General features: G+C 49.3%; 1 protein-coding gene across 1 annotated transcript in view; it reads right to left on the bottom strand.

Moving 5' to 3' along the window:
• Positions 1-1,082: 1,082 nt before the first annotated feature.
• AARS2 (alanyl-tRNA synthetase 2, mitochondrial) overlaps positions 1,083-21,005 on the bottom strand; it is a 21,414-nt gene continuing 1,491 nt past the window's right edge. The window contains exons 3-22 of the mRNA XM_030945392.1: positions 20,653-20,798; positions 19,710-19,904; positions 19,074-19,218; positions 18,511-18,656; positions 18,098-18,206; positions 17,708-17,746; positions 16,948-17,059; positions 16,279-16,406; positions 15,390-15,540; positions 13,423-13,592; positions 12,314-12,427; positions 11,431-11,571; positions 10,653-10,790; positions 10,141-10,250; positions 8,937-9,045; positions 7,318-7,440; positions 6,898-7,008; positions 5,953-6,036; positions 5,703-5,813; positions 1,083-5,329 (exon numbers count right to left, since the gene is read on the bottom strand). Coding sequence (XP_030801252.1) covers positions 5,165-5,329; positions 5,703-5,813; positions 5,953-6,036; positions 6,898-7,008; positions 7,318-7,440; positions 8,937-9,045; positions 10,141-10,250; positions 10,653-10,790; positions 11,431-11,571; positions 12,314-12,427; positions 13,423-13,592; positions 15,390-15,540; positions 16,279-16,406; positions 16,948-17,059; positions 17,708-17,746; positions 18,098-18,206; positions 18,511-18,656; positions 19,074-19,218; positions 19,710-19,904; positions 20,653-20,798 — 2,547 coding nt within the window. The 3' untranslated portion in view covers positions 1,083-5,164. The remainder of the gene's footprint in view (positions 5,330-5,702; positions 5,814-5,952; positions 6,037-6,897; positions 7,009-7,317; positions 7,441-8,936; positions 9,046-10,140; positions 10,251-10,652; positions 10,791-11,430; positions 11,572-12,313; positions 12,428-13,422; positions 13,593-15,389; positions 15,541-16,278; positions 16,407-16,947; positions 17,060-17,707; positions 17,747-18,097; positions 18,207-18,510; positions 18,657-19,073; positions 19,219-19,709; positions 19,905-20,652; positions 20,799-21,005) is intronic.

The raw sequence follows: 21,005 nt of genomic DNA, 5'->3' as shown, positions 1-21,005 counted from the left end.
GTTCCTGACAATAGTGGGGATGGTGATGGGAAGGAGATGTAAGGCGAAGCGGAAGCATTCTCCCAGCCCTGTGGGTCCACCAGGTGCTTTCTGGAGGAGGTAGGAGCTTTGGGTTGCAGCTGAGGAAGTCGCGCCTCTCTGCAAGCGGCACGGAAACGCCAGCTGCGATCCGGGCTGAGGAGCTGAATGCAAAGTGCTCCTGCACTGGGAACCAGCTGGCCGTGAAGGGCAGGCAAAGGCAGGCTGCTGGGGTTCCCCTGGAAATGCCTCTCCCGCCTCCTCGGCCGCTCGGCTTGCTGCTGTGGACAGCGTTCTCCTGCCGTGGAAACTTCCCCAGAAATGCTCCCCAGAAGCTGGGGACTCAGAACTGGAGGGGTGATTCAGCCATGGGGTGCTCCTGCCCAGCCCATGCTGCCTGTCCCACAGGTGAGCACCTCTAGCACAGAACATTCCTCTCCTTTCCCAAGCATCTGGGATGTAGGAGGTGAGCAGCAGCACCAGCCCGACATGGCCCTGAGCTGCTCCTGAGATGGAAGTCTTGCCTTGCCATGGCTGCTGATCCATGGTTCCCCTCCACAGCCTCGTGTGTGCTGTGCAGCAGCTACCCATGAGTTTTTTCTGAAAAATCCCTTTGCCAGGATTTCTTCTCCTGGGAAGATGAGAAGCCTCAGCTTCTCCATGTTTTGCTGCTCTGGAATGTGGTCTGGAGATTGTTTATCCAAACATGTGAATTGTTTTAATTTAACGACCAGTCATGGTCCAGCTGTGTCGAGGCTCTGAGGAGTCACGGGTTTTTCTTTATCATTCCTTTGAAGCTTTCTGATGTATCCTTTCTCTTTCTTTAGTATAGTTTTAGTATAGCATAATATAATATAATATAATATAATATAATATAATATAATATAATATAATATAATATAATATAATATAATATAATATAATATAATATAATATAATATAATATAATATAATATAATATAATATAATATAATATAATATAATATAATATAATATAACATAATATAACATAACATAATATAATATAACATAATATAACATAACATAATATAATATATCAGCCTTCTGAGAACATGGAGTCAAATTCTCATCTCTCACCTTGTCCTGGGGACCTCACAAACACCTCAAGTGTTGGCTGCTGCAGGAACAGGGAGCCTGTGGTGCAGGGCAAGAGCCTGCAAGTGTAACCCACAATTCCAGATACGTGCATGTCTGGGTTCCTGGATTACAGGCGTACATGTGTGGTGTGACCAGTCCAGTGCACAGTATCATTGTGCATGTAGAATCACAGAATCATAGAACAGTTTGGGTTGGCAAGGACCTTTAAAGGTCACCTCTGGCTCTCTGCCCCTGAGGTCTCTCCCTCCCTGCAGGGCTCAGCTTGGACATGCTACATTATGTTCAGTGTCACTGGGAGATGGCTCAGCACCAGATCTGATGGACCAAGCCCCACAGCTTTTGAGCCTGTGGCTCAGCATGCTGTCAACATCCTCCGCATGGCTCAGCTCTGCTACGACCACAACAACCCCAGGACCTTCCTGAAGTGAGTCCTACAGCTCTCAAGGAGCAGCATGTCATCAGCCTGTCCCAAGGCTTGGGGAGGCAGGGGTGCCTAGGGAGAGCTGGGCTTCTCCCTGACACTGTGTGCCAGCCTCCCAGTCTGCCTCCCAGGCTACTGAGAGTGAAGCTGCTGGACCAAAGTGTGGGAGAAGAGACGTGCAAGTACTTTCTGCTCCCCTTCTGCCAATGTCAGGTAGCTGCTTGGGGTTGATGCTGGCAAGCCCTTGCATTGCAGGTGCCCTTAAGGGACCTCGGGGTCCATCTGGCCTTAGGAAGGTGTTGCCAACCTGACAGCACTGGCTTACAGCAAAAACCCCATTGTCTTCTAATTAGTTTCTCACTTCCTGCCGTCCCTTCTGTGTGCATGTGTTAGGAGGTGCAAATATGTCCCCAGGATACTGCTTGCACCTTAGACTGATCTTTGATGTTTGTAAGGGAATGTAGGCTGCAATCTTGGCCAGAGAACTCTATTTCAAATGTGTGTTTCATTTCCCAAAGCCTTCCCAGCTAAGCATTGCCTGACCTGCTGCTGACATGAGGGCATGCCAGGCACAAACGTGGCAGCTACTGCAGCTGCAGCACAGTGTGTGAATGTCTTGTCCTCCTGCAGCAGGGAAAGAGGAGCACGGGATGTAAGTCTGTGCACTAGCACTTCATCAGGAGAACAGGAAATGCCCTCTCCTAGAATCAGCAGCCTGGCACGGCTGCAGCACAAACTCCAGCATTTCTACTGCAGTGACCCACTTCACCAGCCTGAGGTGACATGGGCACCATGGATGACTCCACAGAATCATTCCTTGGTAGGGTAAGATCCATTTTGTCCTTCAATTCCAGAACGCTTTTGGTGCTACTGCACTTACAACATCAGGATTTGGTTATGTTGACATCATTGATTCTTGCAAGCTCAGAAAGGATACGGGAAATACTGAGTTTCATGTCTATAAAAGCCAAGAGCAGCAGAGGAGGAGGAAGAAAATGGGGTTCCCAAGGCAGCCCCAGATGAGGCAGAGGAGCACCACTGCAGCAGCTGCAGCCCTGCTTACAGACCAGGTGGTTCTTAAGGTTTATAGGAAGGTGGTGCAGGAACTGCAGCAGCCCTGCCAGCGGTGGGTGCTGGGGCTGCTGCAAATACCCTGGGAACAGAGTTATTTTCCCATGGAACACAGGAGGGGATGAATAGATCTGAAATGCCAAGGCATCAGGTCTTTGCTGCTCACTCACCACACAGTGCTGAGAGCCCAACAGCACTGCAGTGGAGATGGATCTACTTCCAACAGCTCCAAGAGCCACTGCTCTGTGGTGCCTCTAGCAGCAGCCCTTCACCTCCCATGGGAGTGGTGCCAGGGGCTCAGTAAAGGCATTACCTGGAAGGGCAGCACCCAGAGCTCTGCCCTGTAAGGGGCTGGGCAAAAGTCTATGAGGTCAGTGGCTTTTAAGCTAACAATCAAGCCAAAGCAGGTTAATTCCATAAGGCTGCTGCTGCTGGCAAGCTCAGGCTCTGCTTTTGGAGCATCATGCAGGAGCAGCTCAAGCCAGCATTCCTTTCCTCCTCCTCACACCTACTCTCCAACACCGAGAGCAGACATCATCTCCTGTAGCAGCTATTAATAAAGTAACACAAGAGCACTCTGGGAAAGAGCTTTCCCAGTGGCACAGAACACCCCTTGCCATCCCCACCTGGTGCTGCTGGGGCCCAAGTGACACACAGGAATTGTGCCAACACTGGGCACTGATGCTACTTTCAGCTGATGGCATGAACCATCCTCTGGGACTCCACACACCCTCTCCAGCACCCTACCAGCCTTGTCACAAGGGCTAGGTGTTCCAGCTCTCCCCACTGCTCGGATGCAGGGATGGTAGGAGCACCAGTCGCACCCCTGCATCCAGAAATGGAAGGAAGTTTGAGAAGCCACCAAGCAGCTCTGCTACAGTGGAATGCAGGCAGGGTCTGGGATGAGCAGCAACCTGCCCTACTGACAGTGATCAAGGAAAGGGGCCTGAGCACCCCTCTGGATGGCTGAACTCTTGGCAGCAGGGGCAGATGCCCAAGACCTTGGCCCACAAATCCCTTTGCAATAAGCCCTGCTTTAAGCTTCCTGGCTGGAAGCAGCATTCACTGAACCAAAGGCTTAAGGTCTGCACTGTTGCAGTAGCAGTCAGTGATTTGGGGGAGAAGGGGAGGACAGCTGGGAGCACCATCAACCTCTAAAGGCTCCCCATTCCTTCTGCCTCTGAGTCCTCACATTTATATCTGGCACTCTCCAATGCAAAACCAGCTGCTGGCAAAGATGAGTAGGAGCCACATTAAGCCTTAGGGACCACATATGAGATTTTGGCTGGACAACCACTGGGATATGGAAGAAAACCCCTTGTCTGCTAATGATGCCCCCAAAGTCCACATCCCTTTTTCCCTTAAGATAAGCTGTTCACTGAAGAGAAACAAGGCTCTGCTCACAGTAGCTATTCCCCCTCCCTCAGGCAGACAGTTAAGTGGGAAGTTTCTCATTTGGACACAGCCATGCCCCACTACATCCTCTTCAGTAATCTGTATCTATGTGACAGCCATTTCCTGCTACCTGTCCATCAGCATCACTGTGCTTCTACAGCTCCTCCCTCCCTCCCCAAAAGCAGGCAACTATTGGTCCTCTATCTCCCTTCACAGTGACAGACACCCTACCTGCTGGGGAAATTCATTTGTGTTAGGCTGCTCTTGCTGCTCACAGGGTGAAAACCTGCCTTGTATCACTATCCTGTTGCACTTTTGGCTCAGCTACCATTTATGATCTCTATTTAGGTCAATACTGTATCTAAAATAATGATGCTTTGGCTGGGAGCTCTTAACACTGAAGTCTGAAATGTCTTTAGGAATTGAATCTGCTGGGTCCACCACTGCTTGTGAAAAATAACCAGTTTATGAGAGGGAGTGGCAGTAAGAAACAGAGATAAGAAAGCAAAGCAAAGAGGTGGAGAGGGGGACAATTTTGTTCCCTCAGTGCTGAGGACTGCCTTCAGCTCTACCCATTGCATAGCCTAACAAGCCTGAGCTCACAAGCCAGGTGGGATTTCCCTAATTTCTAAATTAGAGTAGCATTTATAATCAGAGGGGCGTCCTGAGTTCTGCAGTAGGAAGGAACTGCTTAGACAAGAGTATGTGCTGACTTCTGGAGCTGCAAGGGCAGAACAAACCCCTCTGCCAGAGCAAGAAAAAAAAAGGTGCAGCTACAAGAAACATCAGGTCATTGGCTACTCTCTACCCTTTAATGGCTTTAAGATAACAGTGCCAACTCCCCATGTTCTCACAAAATCTCTGTGCTGGTCTTGTGGCAAGATGTGCACTGTTCCATGAGAAGCAGGATCTGCTGTTGCAACTGGTGCTTTCCAAGGCTCCATCTCCAAAGGCTCGTGCTGAGAACAGGCAGCACCCTTCTGTCAGCTGGGTCTCTGCTGATCCTGGACGGTCAGAAGTCCAGTGCTCCAAGGCAGAGGTTGCAGCAATGTTCAGCTGCCAATCCTTTCAGATGGGCACAGTATATGCTTGGTATCAAGTGTCCAGCTGGGTGCATACAGCTGTGCTGGCACCAAAGCATCACAGTTTGCTCTGAGCGAACTCCAGTGCAGTAGTCAGGGCTCCCTGCATGCCTTTGGCATTTCCACTGCCCTTAGCCACAATGGGAGAGCCTCCTGCCTTCCCTTCCATCTGTGTACAGACAGCCACAGCCCAGTCAGCAGCAGAGAACCCGGGGAGGCAGCTCTGGGGAAGAGACACAGGCAAGTTATTCATACCGTGGGGCAGCCTGCAGTCTGTGAATATAGAAAGGTAACAGCATCCTCTCCTCACCCAGCCTGAGGCAGTCCTGACCCTGAGGACCACAAAGGCTGAGCTTACACGTTAATGCTGTGTCTTGCCCCTAGGCAAACACAGCCTGGAGGATCCAGGAATATCTGTGCCCAGCAGAGACTGAAAGCACATCTGGTCCCAGTACAGTCATCTCAGGTCCTGCCCCTGATTAATCACCAACACTGGGCAAAGCCCCAGGAAAAGCCTCCAGCAGGACCTGCTGAGCAGTGGATCCAGCCCCCCTTGACAGGCAGGTTCCCCTTGTCTCTATCAGGGTTCTGCTTACCTTGGACACCTGACAGGCACAGAGCACCTCACCCGAAGCCTGAGGGCTGAGCAGCAAGACTGAGGTGCCAGGAGACTTGTCACACAGCTGGTTCACTACTTTCATTAGGATCTAGGAGAGGCAGGGACAACAGAGGTCAGGACACAGCAAAGAAGACCAGCATGCAGCAGAAAATGTGCCCAGCAACTCCCTCTTGCTGTCTGCAGCACCTGAGGTACTGCTGGGCCAACAAAGAATGTGGATTACTCACCGAGAGGGAATCCGCTGGGATAGTATCAATGATGACAGGCTGGTTGCAGTATTTTGCTAGCAAGATTTGTGCCACCTTCTCAGCCTGGAGGGAGAAAAACGCAGCACTTTGAAGGACTAGAGGTGGCACAGGGTGGGCTGCATGGGGATATATCCATGTAATATATACACAAAGGGAATGCAAGCACTGCTTTGTGGGACAGATGGGAGACGTTTGATAGCAGAAGTCGAAGTCAGACTAGCAGCCTGAATCCTCCATGTAAAGACCTGTACAGCCCTCCTTCCCAAATGCAAGCAGAGATGAACCCCTGTCAAAAGTGGAATAGCAAGTGACTCATTCAGTCCCCAGCCTCTCTCCTAGACCTATACAGTGCCACATGTCTCAGGAAGGCTTCTGTGGCAAGATGCTCCTACTTTAAGAAAGGGACAATTTTTCCTGAGATCTCTAAGTTACCAGTAAGTATTTCTAATTTGCTTTTAATACAAACTGGCAGAACACAAACACATGTGGGAAGCACAGCAAAATCCATGTGGCTGCAAGAAAGACTCTGTCCTGTCACTGACTGCATAACTTTGTTAAGCCCTCTGTGAGGACCATCTCATCTTCTCCATGTATAAACAAGGAGGTGATGCCCAATGCCTATTGGTGTTGGCCAAAACTGCTGGTATGGGGCTCTCTGTTCTCACAGGCAGGGAGACATGGAAATTCTGCAGGTGCTAAAAGCCCAGCCAGCCATTCTCTGCATTTTAACCAACGGCCCCATAAACAATGGCCAGCAAAACCAACCCAACACGGGGCCTGTGTTGTACCATGAGTGATTGTATGGGCTTTCCTCTGCCTTCTGAGACCCCAGTGACTGAGTGGCTCTGACGTGTGACACAGACACCAGGTCCACTGGTGTGTGCTATCAGCTGGCTGCAAGTCAGTGTGTTGCTGCCTCAGTACCTGCTGCAGCTCCAGTTTCTTGACAGCTGTGTTGGCCGTTCGCTGTAATGCTTTCAGGATGGTCTGTAGTTCTTTTCTTTGCCACTGGGGCATTGCAGTGCTGGCCACCACCTGCGAGACAATTTGCTCTGTAAGAACATTAAACTGTACCCCTAGACATAAAGTGCTAGTTCTCTGGGAGGTCAGGCTGGAGCACAGCCCCAGACCCTGCTTTAACCAGGGCAGCCAGTCACTGTGCTGAGCAGCTTTCTCTTTTCAGCTGCCCATCTGCAACACAGCCACCTGGACACTGGCAAAAATCCTTGTGACCAAAGAAGCAACAGCAGGTAGCAACCTGCTCTTGCTACTGACCACGGTAAGAGGTGAACCTGATAGGGGAAGAGTCCTGTGTCTCATGTGCCCATGCTGTGTAATCCTTACTTTGGTCAACTGGCCCACTTCTTTGGAGAGGTTCTGCATCTCAGGAATAGAGGTGATCCTCTGCTTCATCCGCAGGGAGACAGAGTCCACTTCCATAGCCAAGCACTGGCCTACTTCCCGGGCCTGCAGAGATGGAAGGAATGCATGCTTCAAATGCAGCAACAGAAACAGTCCACAGGGATGGAGAAAGCAGGGTCATGAACGCTGAAGTGCTGCTCAGAATCCAATAAGAAGACACCTACAGATGGTTTAGGAATGACTGTTCCTGCAAGACTCTGAAACACAACATTCCTCTCTAGATTTGCAACCAACACTAGATGGTCACACTCAGGCAGACCAAGCTGTCGAGCTTTAGGTGATATTTATGGTCAAAATTCATGTTTCCTCAAAAATTTGCACCAAAATCATCAGGATTTCATTGAGGAAAAACTGGGGAGCTCTGTGGAGCATCTTAGAAATCTTTTTCCATTAGGAAATGCAATCTTGAAACTGCTGACTGAAGAAACAAGAGAAACACCAACACTAAAAGAAACCTCATCAGCCATTGAAGGATATTTCCTGAGTTTACCTATCCTGATATATTTCTTATTGTTTTCACCAACAGTGCTGCTATAAATAATTATTTTTAAAAAGCTATTACAAGCTTTTTTCACCAGTGCCAATCCTTATGGTTTGAAGCATTTCCTCTCTGCTAGATCTCTGTGCCCAGGATGGTCCTGCAAGACTTTAGAGCAGGACAGCAGAGGACTGCTCTGCCTAGCTAGGATACACAACCCTTGTTTCAAGTAAATCTCTCTGCAGTCTCCCTTGTGTCATTAACACTTGCACAAAGCTCCTCTCAGGGGCTCTCCAGGTCAGCACTTCCAGCAAAGCATGCAGATGTGCCCGATAGCTTTTTGTTCTTCTGCATGAAGAAAAGCCTCTCTGGGACACAGATGCACAGGGGATGGCCAGCCAAAAAGTAACAGATTTGCAGGGGTGGGCTTTGCCTTTAGTCCTTCCAATTCCAGTGACTATGAGTCACTCTCCTCTCTGACAGCAGCCTTAAAGGAAGAGGGAAGGCTTATGGAGCACCTGACACTTCCAAACACTCAAAGGACAGAGTGATCTCACAAACACAATAGTAGGTTGCTTACTTTTTATACAGAACCAGCCAGACCAGAATCACAGTTTAGCAGGAAAAAGACTAAAGAAAGGAAGCAAAAGGGCTGTAAGAATGAGGCCAAAACCCTGTAATCATCAAGTGCAAATCCAGCTGTGATAGGCAGGAGGCGAAATCAATGCACCAAGAATTACACCTTAAAATACCTACTGGGGGATTGAAATTTATAGACCAGAGGCTTCCTGATATTTTGTGCAAGTTTTTATCTTGGAAAGGGGGGTCTGAAGGGAGAAATGAAGGTCAAGGAGACAGAGAACTAGCATGGGAGGGAAAGGAGGTGAATAGTGAGGTACAGCAGCAGAGCTGAGTCCAAGGCTGAAGCAGGAAGCCAGATGTGGCACAGCAGGGAGGCTTCAACCAAAGCAGTGGGGAGCTAATTGTCTATGAGGAACCTACAAATGTTGGTCCTTCTGGCACTGCCTTGACATGGCAGAAATATCATTTCCCTCTTTCTCACCTTTTTGGCTCGTCCCCCTGTCACTGCAATGACACGGCTAATGCCTTTGACAAGCTGGCGCTCGCTGATGATGGCCAGGTCTTCCACAGATCCTGTCTGGAGAAGGTGCCTAGGACGCCAGCAGAGAACAGGAAAGAAAGCAAGTTGCTCTTTGCAAACAGAAATCAGGAACCCTGCCTTCTTTTTCAAAAACTCTGAAGTCCAGCAGGCCTTTCCTAATCATAACCCCAGTACCTTGAATCCTTTTCCATCCCTAAAATCCCGATGGAACCTTGTCAGGCAAGAGACAGCACAGTTGAGGCTACTCCAGAGGAACTTCTGTGCTCCCTGCCCAGCAGGCTCCAGTCAAATGGTGCAGCCAAGTTCTGTTCTCCTTTCCTCTCCTTCAGCAGTGAGATGAATTGTTGTTTTTCTCCTCTACTCAGCTCCTCTACCCCACCACTCTCTTGTCAGGCCAGCTCACTGCCTGGCCAGCAGACTCCAGACAAAGGATAGCTGTGCAGTCTCAGGACACTGACACTCCCTTTTCCTTCTTGTTTATTCAATGCTGGATATGAAAACTATGGTGTCTTGTGTTCTGTTACCACAAGCAATCATTCCAGACATCTTCATAAGAATTGATCATCTCCCATGCACTTTCTTTTCCCACTACTCCCACAAGAAGATCTCATGGGTAGAAAATTGCTCATTTTCAGCTCTATCTGCTCTAAGGCCAGTTTGTTCCTTCTTTTTTTTTTATATCAGCACTGTCCTAAGCTGGATTAACTATTCTTCTACTCTCATTACTGCTAAAAGCAGAAGAGGGTGAAGATAATTAATTAAAATAATCAGAGCAGTCTCAAGTTCTCACAGCTGAATTGGAGTCTCCATCTGGGTACCCAGCCCTTCTGTAACCCCAAAGACAAAGCACCACAACCCTGGTGAAACAAGTCACACACACACCTCTCCCAGACTCTGCTGGTGCTCTGTGGCTTCCAGGTTGGTTTCAGACTATGAAGTAAGGAAAAATGCTCTGCATTTTGTTAAAGTTTGCTCAATCTGGAACTTCCAAAGCTTTGTAAATAGCCCATCCTGTCCTCACAATATTTTTCCAGTGAGGAAACTTAGTTTCACAGGGACAGGGATGTGAGCTTGTAGTGATGTTTCTACCTCAGCCACCAGTGCCCACACACATGCCTTCTGGCTGCAAGCAAAAGTCACTTACGTCCCACAGCAGAGCTCCACAGAGGTCTGCATTGCAGCCTTGGAGTCACAGGTCAGCACATTCTCCACAGGGACCCCCAGGGACACTATCCTCACTGGATCTGGATAGCCCTGACAGAGGAGACAGGGATCAGCAGCTAACAACATAGTTGTGCAGGGGCACTTACAGACTAACTACACGGCTTCAGGTGTCTGCCTCATTTTCCCCTGTTCTAGACGAGCCCCTGAGTCAGGGTGGCACTACTTCTCCCCCACAACCAGCCACCAGTGGGAGAAAGAAACAATTGGTGACACAACAGGCTTTTGGTCCACAGGCATGAACAGCAAGCCTGTACATCACCAGGCTCCATGTTTTACAACAGTGTCCTGAGACCTCATCTCTGTCCTATTTTCCCATCTGAGTTTTGGGAGACAATTCCCTTGCAGAAAGATGTTGTGTCAACATCTCGTGTCCCAGATGATTCCTGCTGAAGGAGAAGGCTCATGAAGATGTGTGCTGCCATCCTGTCATACCTCATCCACTGCTCGGAGTCCCTGAACTCTTCTTGCCAATGTGAGGGGCACTTCAGCCATATGCACCACCTCATTCTTCTGGATCAGGTCCTGCACCACTTGCTCCACTTGCTGCAGCTGCTCCACAGTCACATGGCCCTGAGGAAGCAAATCAGCCACACTCAGGAGAAGCCTCCTGAGAGGTACAGAAAGAAGGAGGGAGATCTGGGGCAAAGCCACCAGATGACTCAGCTTGGGCACACCACTCTTCCCCTGCATCTCATCTTCTCTGCTTGTAAAAGGGAACTGTGAACATCATGGCCCTCCCACCTTCTCCTCCCATGAGAGATAAGGATTTTTGATGCAAGAGCATCAGCCAAAGTCGTCAAAAGAGATACTAGAATGAATGACAGGTTACTAGGGCCAGCTTCACAAAGCTTACCCAAAGCTTCACAAATACTCTCACCTGAACGTCTAGTACAGACATCAGATACATGTCACAGCCAAGCACCTTCTCTCAAAGACTCCTTTACACTATTTTGTGTCAGTCCCATGACCACTGGCCTTGCTGAGTCCTTTCCCTTCTGACCCCCATTCATCCCCTCAGCAAGCCCTGCTCATGGTCAAATCAATGCCAATGGACACAGCCACGTCCAGAGGAGCAAGCTTCATTACTGAGATAAAACGTGACTTGTGTCTAAAGGAGTGATTATGGGGAGAGGGGACAAATCCCTGGAGAGAAGAGCTGTACTGGAATGCTGGTACAGCTGAGAACTAGGGGACTGGATTTCAGAGTCACCTTGGTGTCAAAGTCGAAGCGCAGCCGCTCTGCTGTCACGTGGGAGCCCCGCTGCTCGGTGCTGTCACCCAGGACGCGCCGGAGCGCGAAGTTCAGCAGGTGGGTGGCAGTGTGGTTCGTCATGCAGGCCAGGCGCCGCCCCTGAAAGCACACACCACCATTAGCAGGGACTGCTGGCTCTCCTCAGCTCAGGGGAGCAGGGCATGGCACAAGAGATAAGGAAAAGGTTGCATGTCAGGGGATAGGAAAAGATGGAGGAAAAACAACAGGTAGTACAGCTCTGAGATGAGTTATGTGACAGGGCAGACCTAACTCCTTTTTCCATGGGATCATCTTTGTAAAACAGTGAAGGGTAAGCTGGATACTTTTGGACAAACCAATGGTGTTGGAATGTTGGGGGACACAAGACAGGTGATGGACTTTGGAGCTGGTTAACATAAGAGATTTGATAACAGGATGACATTGGCAAAAACAAACAGAACTTTGAAAATTAGACCTAGATTGCAAGAAGATTAAATCAAACGGGTTTACTGGAAAAAGAAAATCCCACTAAACTCTGCAAGCAAGAGATGTTGTTATATGCATAAGTTTGTGTATGTGATTTTAAGCTAATCATTGTAGAACACATTATTAGTCTCCCTGAAATAGTATATGAGCATTTGTATCCCACAATAAAATCGGATTCTGATCACCGAATCAGTCTCCCCGTCTCTCTCCATCACCGACACAATGGCTCACAAAGATTACAGAGTCAGCTGTGATATCTCCTTCCCACTGCACACTGTGATGAAGAACAGTCTCAAGAATACAAGGGACAAAGATCTGCTGTGCCCGGGTTACTCAGAACATTACAAGGAAAAGGTTAAGAACACTCAGTCATCACCTCATCCACAAAGAGCTGCACTTGGTCGCCAGCACGCAGGGTTTCCACAGCAGTGACCTCATGGATCACGTAGCCCCCACAGAGATGAACTGACTCTACAGGGAAAAGTACATCCTGAGCAAAGAGACAGAAAAATGAATTAGGACACAGGGAAGATCCAAGTATCTGTGCTGTCTACCTGCTTGACCCTACTGGGAAACACAATTTCTACTGATCCCTAAAAGACAGGGATGGGGTGGGAAAAGCAGAGAGAAGCTTACTGCAAACATAACCAAGGTTTCTCAGACCTCACCTGTACCCAGCCACTCACTACACAGTATGCTGGGGCTGCCAGCTTGCAGTGGAGGGGCAGTAACACCATCCAGGCTGACAAATTTTCTTAAAAACTATGCTCATCGGTGATGCACAGCATCTCCCAAGGCATGTCTCTAGCATCCAAGACACCATTTCTGCCTCACTGGGATGGCAACAAAACTGGACCACCACTATAGCTTGGGGAGAAGTGCTGAGCAAGGCACTGTAACTCTCTGCAAGGCTAAAAAGGCCCAGGGGTGATTATCAAGACCAGGAAATGGGGAAAGGAGAAGCTGCACTCTGTGTAACTTCCTAGGACAGGGTCAAAGCCCTCCCTTTGGCAAGGCTGAAGGAACATGCTGCAGAAGTGGAGCTCCTCCCTGATGCTCTTGGGAGGAATCAAGAGTTTTTGCACTGGGTCTCAGGTTGGGCAGCACTTGCAGCTGTCCAGGACTGACCAGAGAGAAGCTACTCAGTTCACAGACTCTCTGATCTATGTTTGCCTTCTCTCAGCACTACAGCCCCAGCTGGCAAGAACACAGCACACTGAAGGAAGACCTGAGAAGGAAGAGACTTTAGTCTTCCTCAGCAAGATGAAATTGCAAAGGGTTGTGAGAGACAACCAGAGCAGCAAGAATGCCCTTGTGAAGTTACTGCTGATTCTGCCTTACCCCATCAACTCTGATGCTATGCCAAGGGAACTGTCAAGAGTCAGCAGCTTGCAAATTAACACAGCAGAATAACCCATCACTTGGAGAATTCTGCCTGGCCTCAGAACCCATGGCAGCCTTGGGTTAGGCAGCAAAGGGCCTTACCTGCTGTCCTAAACGTATCATGTAGCCTTGGTCAGAGTCTTGCCCTCCCTGCTGTGCATAGAAGTTAGTCCTGTCCAAGATGACACCGCAGCGCTGCCCTGCCCCAACCTCCTTCTGGAGACACTGATCTCTGTACAGCATCAGCACAGTGGCCTGGCACGGGCTGAACTCTGTCAGGGGAAAGAAGACAGCAGCAGTTAGTGCACACAGCCTGTCAGATTGCAACAGGAAAGGAGGGATCACTTCCCTGTGCCAACCCTGCTAACACTGGGCTATACTGAAAGCTGGCACTTTGCCTTGGTAGGAGAGGAACAGCTACTGGCAGAAGGGACAAAGGACTGGAACTAAGTCACCCCTCACTCTCCTAATCACAGAGTAGCAGCTAAGCAGGCAGGGACATCCAATCCAGCTCCACACGAGGTTGGCAGAAGAAAATGTGACACAGACACATCTGCATCTTGCTATACTGCAAGCTTGGCAAACCTGACTGACTCTTATGAAGATGCTGTGGATAGGGGACAGCAGGGATGTCGCATTCCTGGGTGCAGCAAGCTTCTAACATGCTTTCCTGTAGGCTCCTTGAACCCAGATTTGGGCACTATGGACAAGCAGACCATGAGGTGGGCATGCAATCGGCTGGGCAGAGGGCCTCAGCGAGAATTGCTCAGTAGTTCAATGCTCAACTGATATTCAGCTACTGGCAGAGCTACTTGGTGGCTGATATAAGGGACAACACCACTTAACATCTTCATTAATGACTATTCATGACAAAATGGGATGCACCCACATCCCACTTAATAGGCAGGGACTGGTTGATACATTGAAGAACTGGACTGTTTTTTGAAGGCATCTGAGCAGTCTACAGAAACAAACTGACAGAAATCTCAGGTTCTCAGGAGCAAGCTGAACACAAGCCAGCAGGGTGCCCTTGCAGCAAGGAAGGCTGCCTGCCTGCTGAGCTGTATGAACACAAACATAGCCAGCAGTCAAAGAAAGAGGTTATTCATCCCTATTTAGCATTTGGGAGACTACATCAAAAGTACAGGAAATTCTGGCTGTATGTAAAGAAAAAAACCTTTACACACTAAGGGTGATAAAGAACAGGGAATGGGTAGGCTGTGAGATTTTTGTCCCTGAAGATACTGAAAACTTAAATGGACAAAGCTCTGAGCAATGTGATCTAACTGGGAAACTGATGTTACTTTTAACAAGAAATTGGACATCCAGAGATCCCCTTCAACCCAAACTATTCCATGATTCAGAAGGAGAAGGTGGGACAGCTCTAGTTTGGGGATTTGAGCCAATGTCACAATGCTAGGCTTTTTTCCTCTGTTGTGCTCTTGTTGTAGTATATATAGCTTGAATTGCCTTCCTTTCTGCTTAGCGTGGGCTGCCACCAGCACACTGGGTAACAGGGAGTTGGCTGTACACAGCCTTCTCTAATTGTCTGTGACAGCCACACCACCTCTTGCTCCCTGTGGCTTATCTTGATGCCTTCCCTGGAGCACCAGCAGCCTCAGTTACCCTTGGCGACAAAAAGCCTGTGCTGGCACCTAGCGGCTTGCCACGGAAACAGCAAGGGCATGGTTCCACACAACCACCTAAAACCCTTGCATAACCATCCTTCTTTCTCCCGAGCACACACCCAGGAGCCTAATTGCTGGAGACAGACTTATCTCTAGAAGAAATCAACAGTGTCTGTTTCACCACTGCACCCAGTGGTGCCAGCCAACCCAGAGCTCAGCCTTGTCACCAGCCCAGAGCCTTCCTAGGGACGTGCCAACAGCACTAAGAAAAGCACCCAGTCTGGCATGAGGTACAGGGGTAGGGAAGAGATGCGGCAGCAAGGTGGACAGGTTTGGAGCATGAAGTATACGTTGTACATGCATGGGGTTAGGCAGCAAAAGCAGCCATGTGAGGGACCCCAGCAGAGCTTCTTGGAGTGGCAAGGTGGGCCAGGCACTCACCGTAGTGCCCGTGCTGTCCCAGGGTGTATGCGTACTTGGGAGAGTCATCCGTGGCAGGCACCTTGCTGTCCTGCAGCCGAGCCAGCGAGTGCACGTCCAGAGGGGTGTTTGTGCTCCCTGGCTCTCCTGCCTGTGAGCCAGCAGCCTTCCGCTGCAGCAGAGCAAAGGCACAGTTAGATGGGAGATCCCGGGGGCAAGCAAACAGGTAACTGGAGCTGTAAGGTTGGGAATGGCTTCTTCCACCTTCATGGCTTGCTCAGGTCCAGGCTGATGTAGGCTACTGCTTACTAACCCCATCCCTTCAAACCTCACAAGCACTGAATACCACTCTGTGCTAGCCTTGAGCCAGGCCATACCAACTGTTAACACATCCCTGCTGGCACAGCTTGCTGTGTGGCTGTGAAGCTTCCAGGCCATTAAAGCTCAGGAGAGCAAGGCCTCAAACCAATTACTGCACTGGGGAGTGGTGGAGGTGGGTGCGCAGTGCAAGTATTTCAGCACTACAGAGATCATGGAGATTTTGTAAACTCTTCATAAATAATTTGCTGCTTCAGCTGTCTAAGCTGGTTCTACTTTGCGTGAGAAGATAGACTACATGACAGTCCTCCCTAACAGGCGACTGTCCTAACCTATATAAATATTTCATAACCTTCACTCCAGCATCATAAAATACCTGAGAAAAAATCACCAACCAATACTTCAGTTCCACATTCAGACACAAGGGGATTGTGATGACACTGCTATTTCAGACTCACTTCCCCTTCAGGGAGAAGGCATGTAGCCCTGTGGTGCTCTGAAGAGCCTCAGCAGTGAAAGGGATCCTGCTTCCATGTTCACAGGAGACAGGTAAGGCTTTGAATTGTTCTGACAAGGCAGGACTCCCTCTTACCTTCACATCTTCCAGAACAAGTTCATTAAAAGCAGCTGAATCCAAACTGATTCCCTTCTCTTCAAGCATCAAGTCAATCAGATCCAGAGGGAATCCCAAACTCCCATAGAGGGACCAGGCTACTTCAGCTGTAAGACAAAAAAAAGGTCAAGAACTCTGTGAGAACACAGACAGCAAAGGCATCTCAAGATTTGTCGGCATGGGACCAATCTAGTGTGTGCTTTGGTAACTGGATCCACCTGTATTGCAGGTAACTGCACAGTTAATGGGCAAGAGAAGCCTTGGTGTTCTTCTTGCATGGGACTGAGTAATAATAATGCTCCACAGCAGCCCTTCCTGCTAAAATTCAGTGCAGCACATCTACACAGGCAGCTGCACTGTTTGGGTCCTGTGCTACTCCTCTCAGCTGTGAGTTCCAATGACTTCATTGATCAGTCAGTAAAACAGCAAGGGAATGTTTCTAACTTGCCAGGTACCAAATTTGTTGTGAGTACAAAGTACTAGAAATCAACTGCAATCTGGAGAAAGGAACATCTGCTCCTCTGTCTGGGGCTAAAGTGTCACAGAAAATGCAGGGGAGGCAAACATCCACCAGTTTTGACTGCAATACTTGTGAGGACCTGGAGCAAACTGTCTCTAAGTGCAGCTTGTCAGAGGAAGGACACTCACCTGGGAAATTTGTGGAGGGCTCCATCTGCTGCACTGTGCGCTCGATGATGCGCCTCCCACGCTCCAGGGAGGACAGAAATGCGGCCTCGTTCTCATTAATGATATCCTGGATCTGCCCAAGGATCAGAAGGGTTACCCACATTTCAGGGAGTTCCCCAGCTCAGCTCAGCCCTGCTCAGCCAGCTCAAAGCATATCAACCAGCCTTTTTGTTCAGCACGTATCCATCACAACATGGCTCTGATGCATTATTGAACAGTGCCAAAGTCATTGTGTCTCCTGTCACCATTCCTGTCAAAGAAATATTGACCATCCACGTGGGGAAAGCTTTAGGCTGACAAATGTTCCCTACTGAGCATTCCTATCTGTGACCCAATTACAACTGTATGTCTGGAATAGCCAGAGAAGTTGCTGTCAGTGGAAGCAAGCTGGGACTAGCCTTAAATCATCGCTCCACTTTAGACGAAGGGTACCCAGGCGAGGACAGGCTGTACTTGCACTCAACCAAAAAAGCTACTGTAGCTTTTTTAGAGCAACAGCCACCTTACACAGCACATGCAGTCCCTGGTAAGGACCTAGTGGATCATATGGAAATCTGCCACAGATACTTGTGCCCAGAACATCTCAGTCCACCCACGAGAACATGACTGCAGAGGAGGCTATGCAAACTCCTCCAGCTAAGTCCCAAGGGCAGGATGATTCCTGGGCTTGAGAGGAGTGTCTCACAAAGATAATGAGACAAGGGGATTCCACATTGCTCACCTGGTTGGCATTCCTTGTCAGCTCTGGATAAGCATCTCCCTGTGGAAGTGAGCCTCAGTTAGTGATAACATCCTCAGCATCTTCCTTGGGGGATCTCGCAGCATGTCACAAACATTATAGAGGTTACTTGCACAAACATTACAGAGGTTACTTGCATGCACTTACACATGTTTGTGCTGACGGTACCATTGATGACACTAGGCCCCCTCCCTCCCATCACAAGTGATATGGGGACAAGAGGTTTTTAATGCTGGAATGCATAGCATCAGGTACACCTTCCTGGAGGTCCTTCCCATCCAAGACTGACTCCTGACAGTGTGCAGAAAATGGACATGGGGTTGAATAGGATGTGTGATGACCTTTTTCCCCCAAGACAGCAGTTTTACTCACCAGCACTTCCACTACAGTAGGCACCAGGGAGGCCAGGAGCCCAGGCGGAGCCTGTAGAACTTCAGAGCAAAAGCGTACAGCCCTGCGCAGGATCCGACGCAGCACCAGTCTGAAAACAGAGCAGGATTCCTTAGGCAGCCTTGTGAGCACCCCTGCCCAGCTGCCACATCCAGCATCCCCCAGCTCATCTGGTCTGATTCATCAGCACAGGCTACACCTATCCTCCCAACACTCTACACCCATCCAAGGGAAAGTCTGCAGATTGGCACCCCTTCCCAGCTCTCATCTTCCTGTCTCCCCCAAAGCTCACGCACTCCCTGTCTAGGGCCCACACCAGAACCTCTTCCCTGGCTGTTCATATTCCTTTCTAGACCTAACTTCCTCCACCTCCTGCCATTTCCTTATGTCCTTACTCTGCTCCAGAGAAGCCTGGGTAGATGCCATCAGTGATGCACACGCATAGGGTGCGCACGTGATCTGCCACCACGCGGTAGGCCATGTTCACACGCCCAACGTCAGCATTCCCGACCAAACCTTGGTATCTGGGTGCTCCGCAGCCCTAAAAGAGAAAGTAGAGAGACAAATCAGCAGAAAGTAATCGTTGCAGAAGAAGTTTCAATGCAAGAGGCAGCCAGCTATGCCTGACATCATGTTTTTCAACTTCCTCTGAACCTCGTGCACCTAACATGTACTCATTAAATCCCTCCACAGCACTACAGACCAAGACTTCTGTACCTAACACAGGTCAGCCAATGCCCTGGCACTGAGAAACTTAAGACACCTTGAAGGAAAAATGAATCAGCAGTGCTGATATCCCAGCGGATTTCCAACCTGGAATTCTCCCTTTTTTCTAGAACACTGCATTGGATCTGCCAGGACATAACCTCCTGTCTCAAGATACTGCTCAGTACCCAGCAAGCAGTCTGTGTTCAAGGAGCTTTTGTTGAGCTGTGACTCTGAGCAGAAGCACCATCACCTTGTGAATGGCATCCAAGATGGGAGTGAAGAGATCTGTGTCATAGTTGGAACGTTTGTTCTGCAGAACTGTCACCAGCCTTTCCAGACCCATTCCTGTATCCACATGGTGCTGTGGCAAGGGAAGGAGATTCCCCTCCACCTCTCTGTCAGCCAAGCAGGAAAAATAAAAGGCAAAAGAGAAGCAAGGATCAATTAATGGGAAAAAATAAGGAACAGGTGAATCAAAGAGAATGGGAAAGAGACAGGGGATGGAAACAGTGGGTGACCCAGCATAAGGAAGCTCAGGGACAATAATGACAGCAGCCTGCCTTGGCCCTGTCAGGATCTGACCATCACATAGTCAGGATAGGCTGCAATGTAAGGAAAAAGGCACCCTCCTCCTCCTCCTCCAGGTTGCTGCAGACCTCAAGAGATCTCTAGAATGCAGCATTAAGGGAGAATAGGCAGTGGAGGTTGAAGACAGGGAAATAAAACAAAGGGGGCCAAGAGCCATGCTGGACAAATCTCCATAGCTTCTCTCTTGCTCCTGGTATTGCCATCTTCTGGAAAACAGTGATAAGTCTGAGAATATACACCTGATTTTGGAGTCAGGCTAGGGGGAAAGGCTCTGGAGTTCAGATGACATGCTTGGTACCTGCTGTACTGCATGAAAACCAAGTTCCAGATCTCCACTACATCGGGGCTGCCCTGGTTCACCAGTGCTGCAGCATTTCTGCCACCACCCACGTGGTCATAGTGGATCTCCGTGCAGGGACCACAGGGACCTGTGTCCCCCATCTCCCAGAAGTTATCCTTCAATGGGAAAGGAAGCATGTGACTGGCAGGAACCCTGGAAAGGCAAATAACAGAGATGGCAGTGCCGAGGCATACACACAAACCACCAGCCTAGATCACAGAGAAAGCTGGAAGAAAGGAATCCTTTCTTCCCACTACAGACTCAAAAAGCAAATACATCAGAATTCCTCTGCTTCCTTCTGTTCACACAGAATTACTCTCCTTAGCAAGATTAAGTGAGCCAAACCATAGAGGACCCTAGTCTCAGCCCAGAATGACAGGCAAACACAGCCTGGCCCCTGATGACCAAGACAGGCTGTCCAGTGGGTCTGTGGAGCACCTTGCTCTTGGGGCAGAGGCAAGACCTGAACACCATCAGTGGCACAGAGCTGGCTGCCTTGGGTTCAAAGCCTACATACAGCTGAAACAAGGTCCCAAAGCACAGCAGTGCTCTCTGCAGTGGCTGCACCCTCTCACTGAAGCAGCCATTGCCTGCTTTCAGAGAAGTACTCTTATGATGGAGAGGAAGCAAAGGACTGGAGATCCCGTACATCATCCAGGCCAGCCAGTTTTAGGCACATACCCACCCCCACCGACACTATCTGAGAATGAACCAAAAGTTCAAGAGACCCAGTGAGCTCAGAGCCCAGCTGACTTTTAACAACCCAAAGAAACCAGAAACAAAATGGGTTTAAAACACACTCTCTGGCCCCTAAAGCTAGTCAACTAAAGAGCAAATGCAAAACTGTGGAAAGTGAGATGTCAGTACCTGCTACTCAGAACCTCTTCTGTGACACACTTACCCCAGGCGGAGCCACACGTCCCTGCACTCCTCATCTGCGCTCAGCCCCAGCGAGGGGTCTCCCCCAAAGTAGGTGACGTAGAGACGATCTCTGGGGATCTCATAGACCTCTGTCAAGAGCTCCCAGGCCATGCTACATGCCTCCTCCTGAGCAGGTGGGGAACATAAATGAAGCACAGTAATTCAGGAAGGGTCTTTAGAATGGGACTCAAACAACAAAGAAGTTAATTTTAGCTGTTTCTCTCCCTTTCTAATTTTCAGGTGTATTGCAAAGAGCAGGATGAAGGTCAGGAGAGTGAGACAGCTCACTGCTGCCACTGGAAAACTGACTTTCCTATAACGTTGTGAGACCTT

This window comes from Camarhynchus parvulus, chromosome 3 (genome assembly GCF_901933205.1).
Source record: "Camarhynchus parvulus chromosome 3, STF_HiC, whole genome shotgun sequence".
NCBI classification, from domain to species: domain Eukaryota; kingdom Metazoa; phylum Chordata; class Aves; order Passeriformes; family Thraupidae; genus Camarhynchus; species Camarhynchus parvulus.
This window is presented reverse-complemented; position numbering and strand designations above follow the sequence as displayed.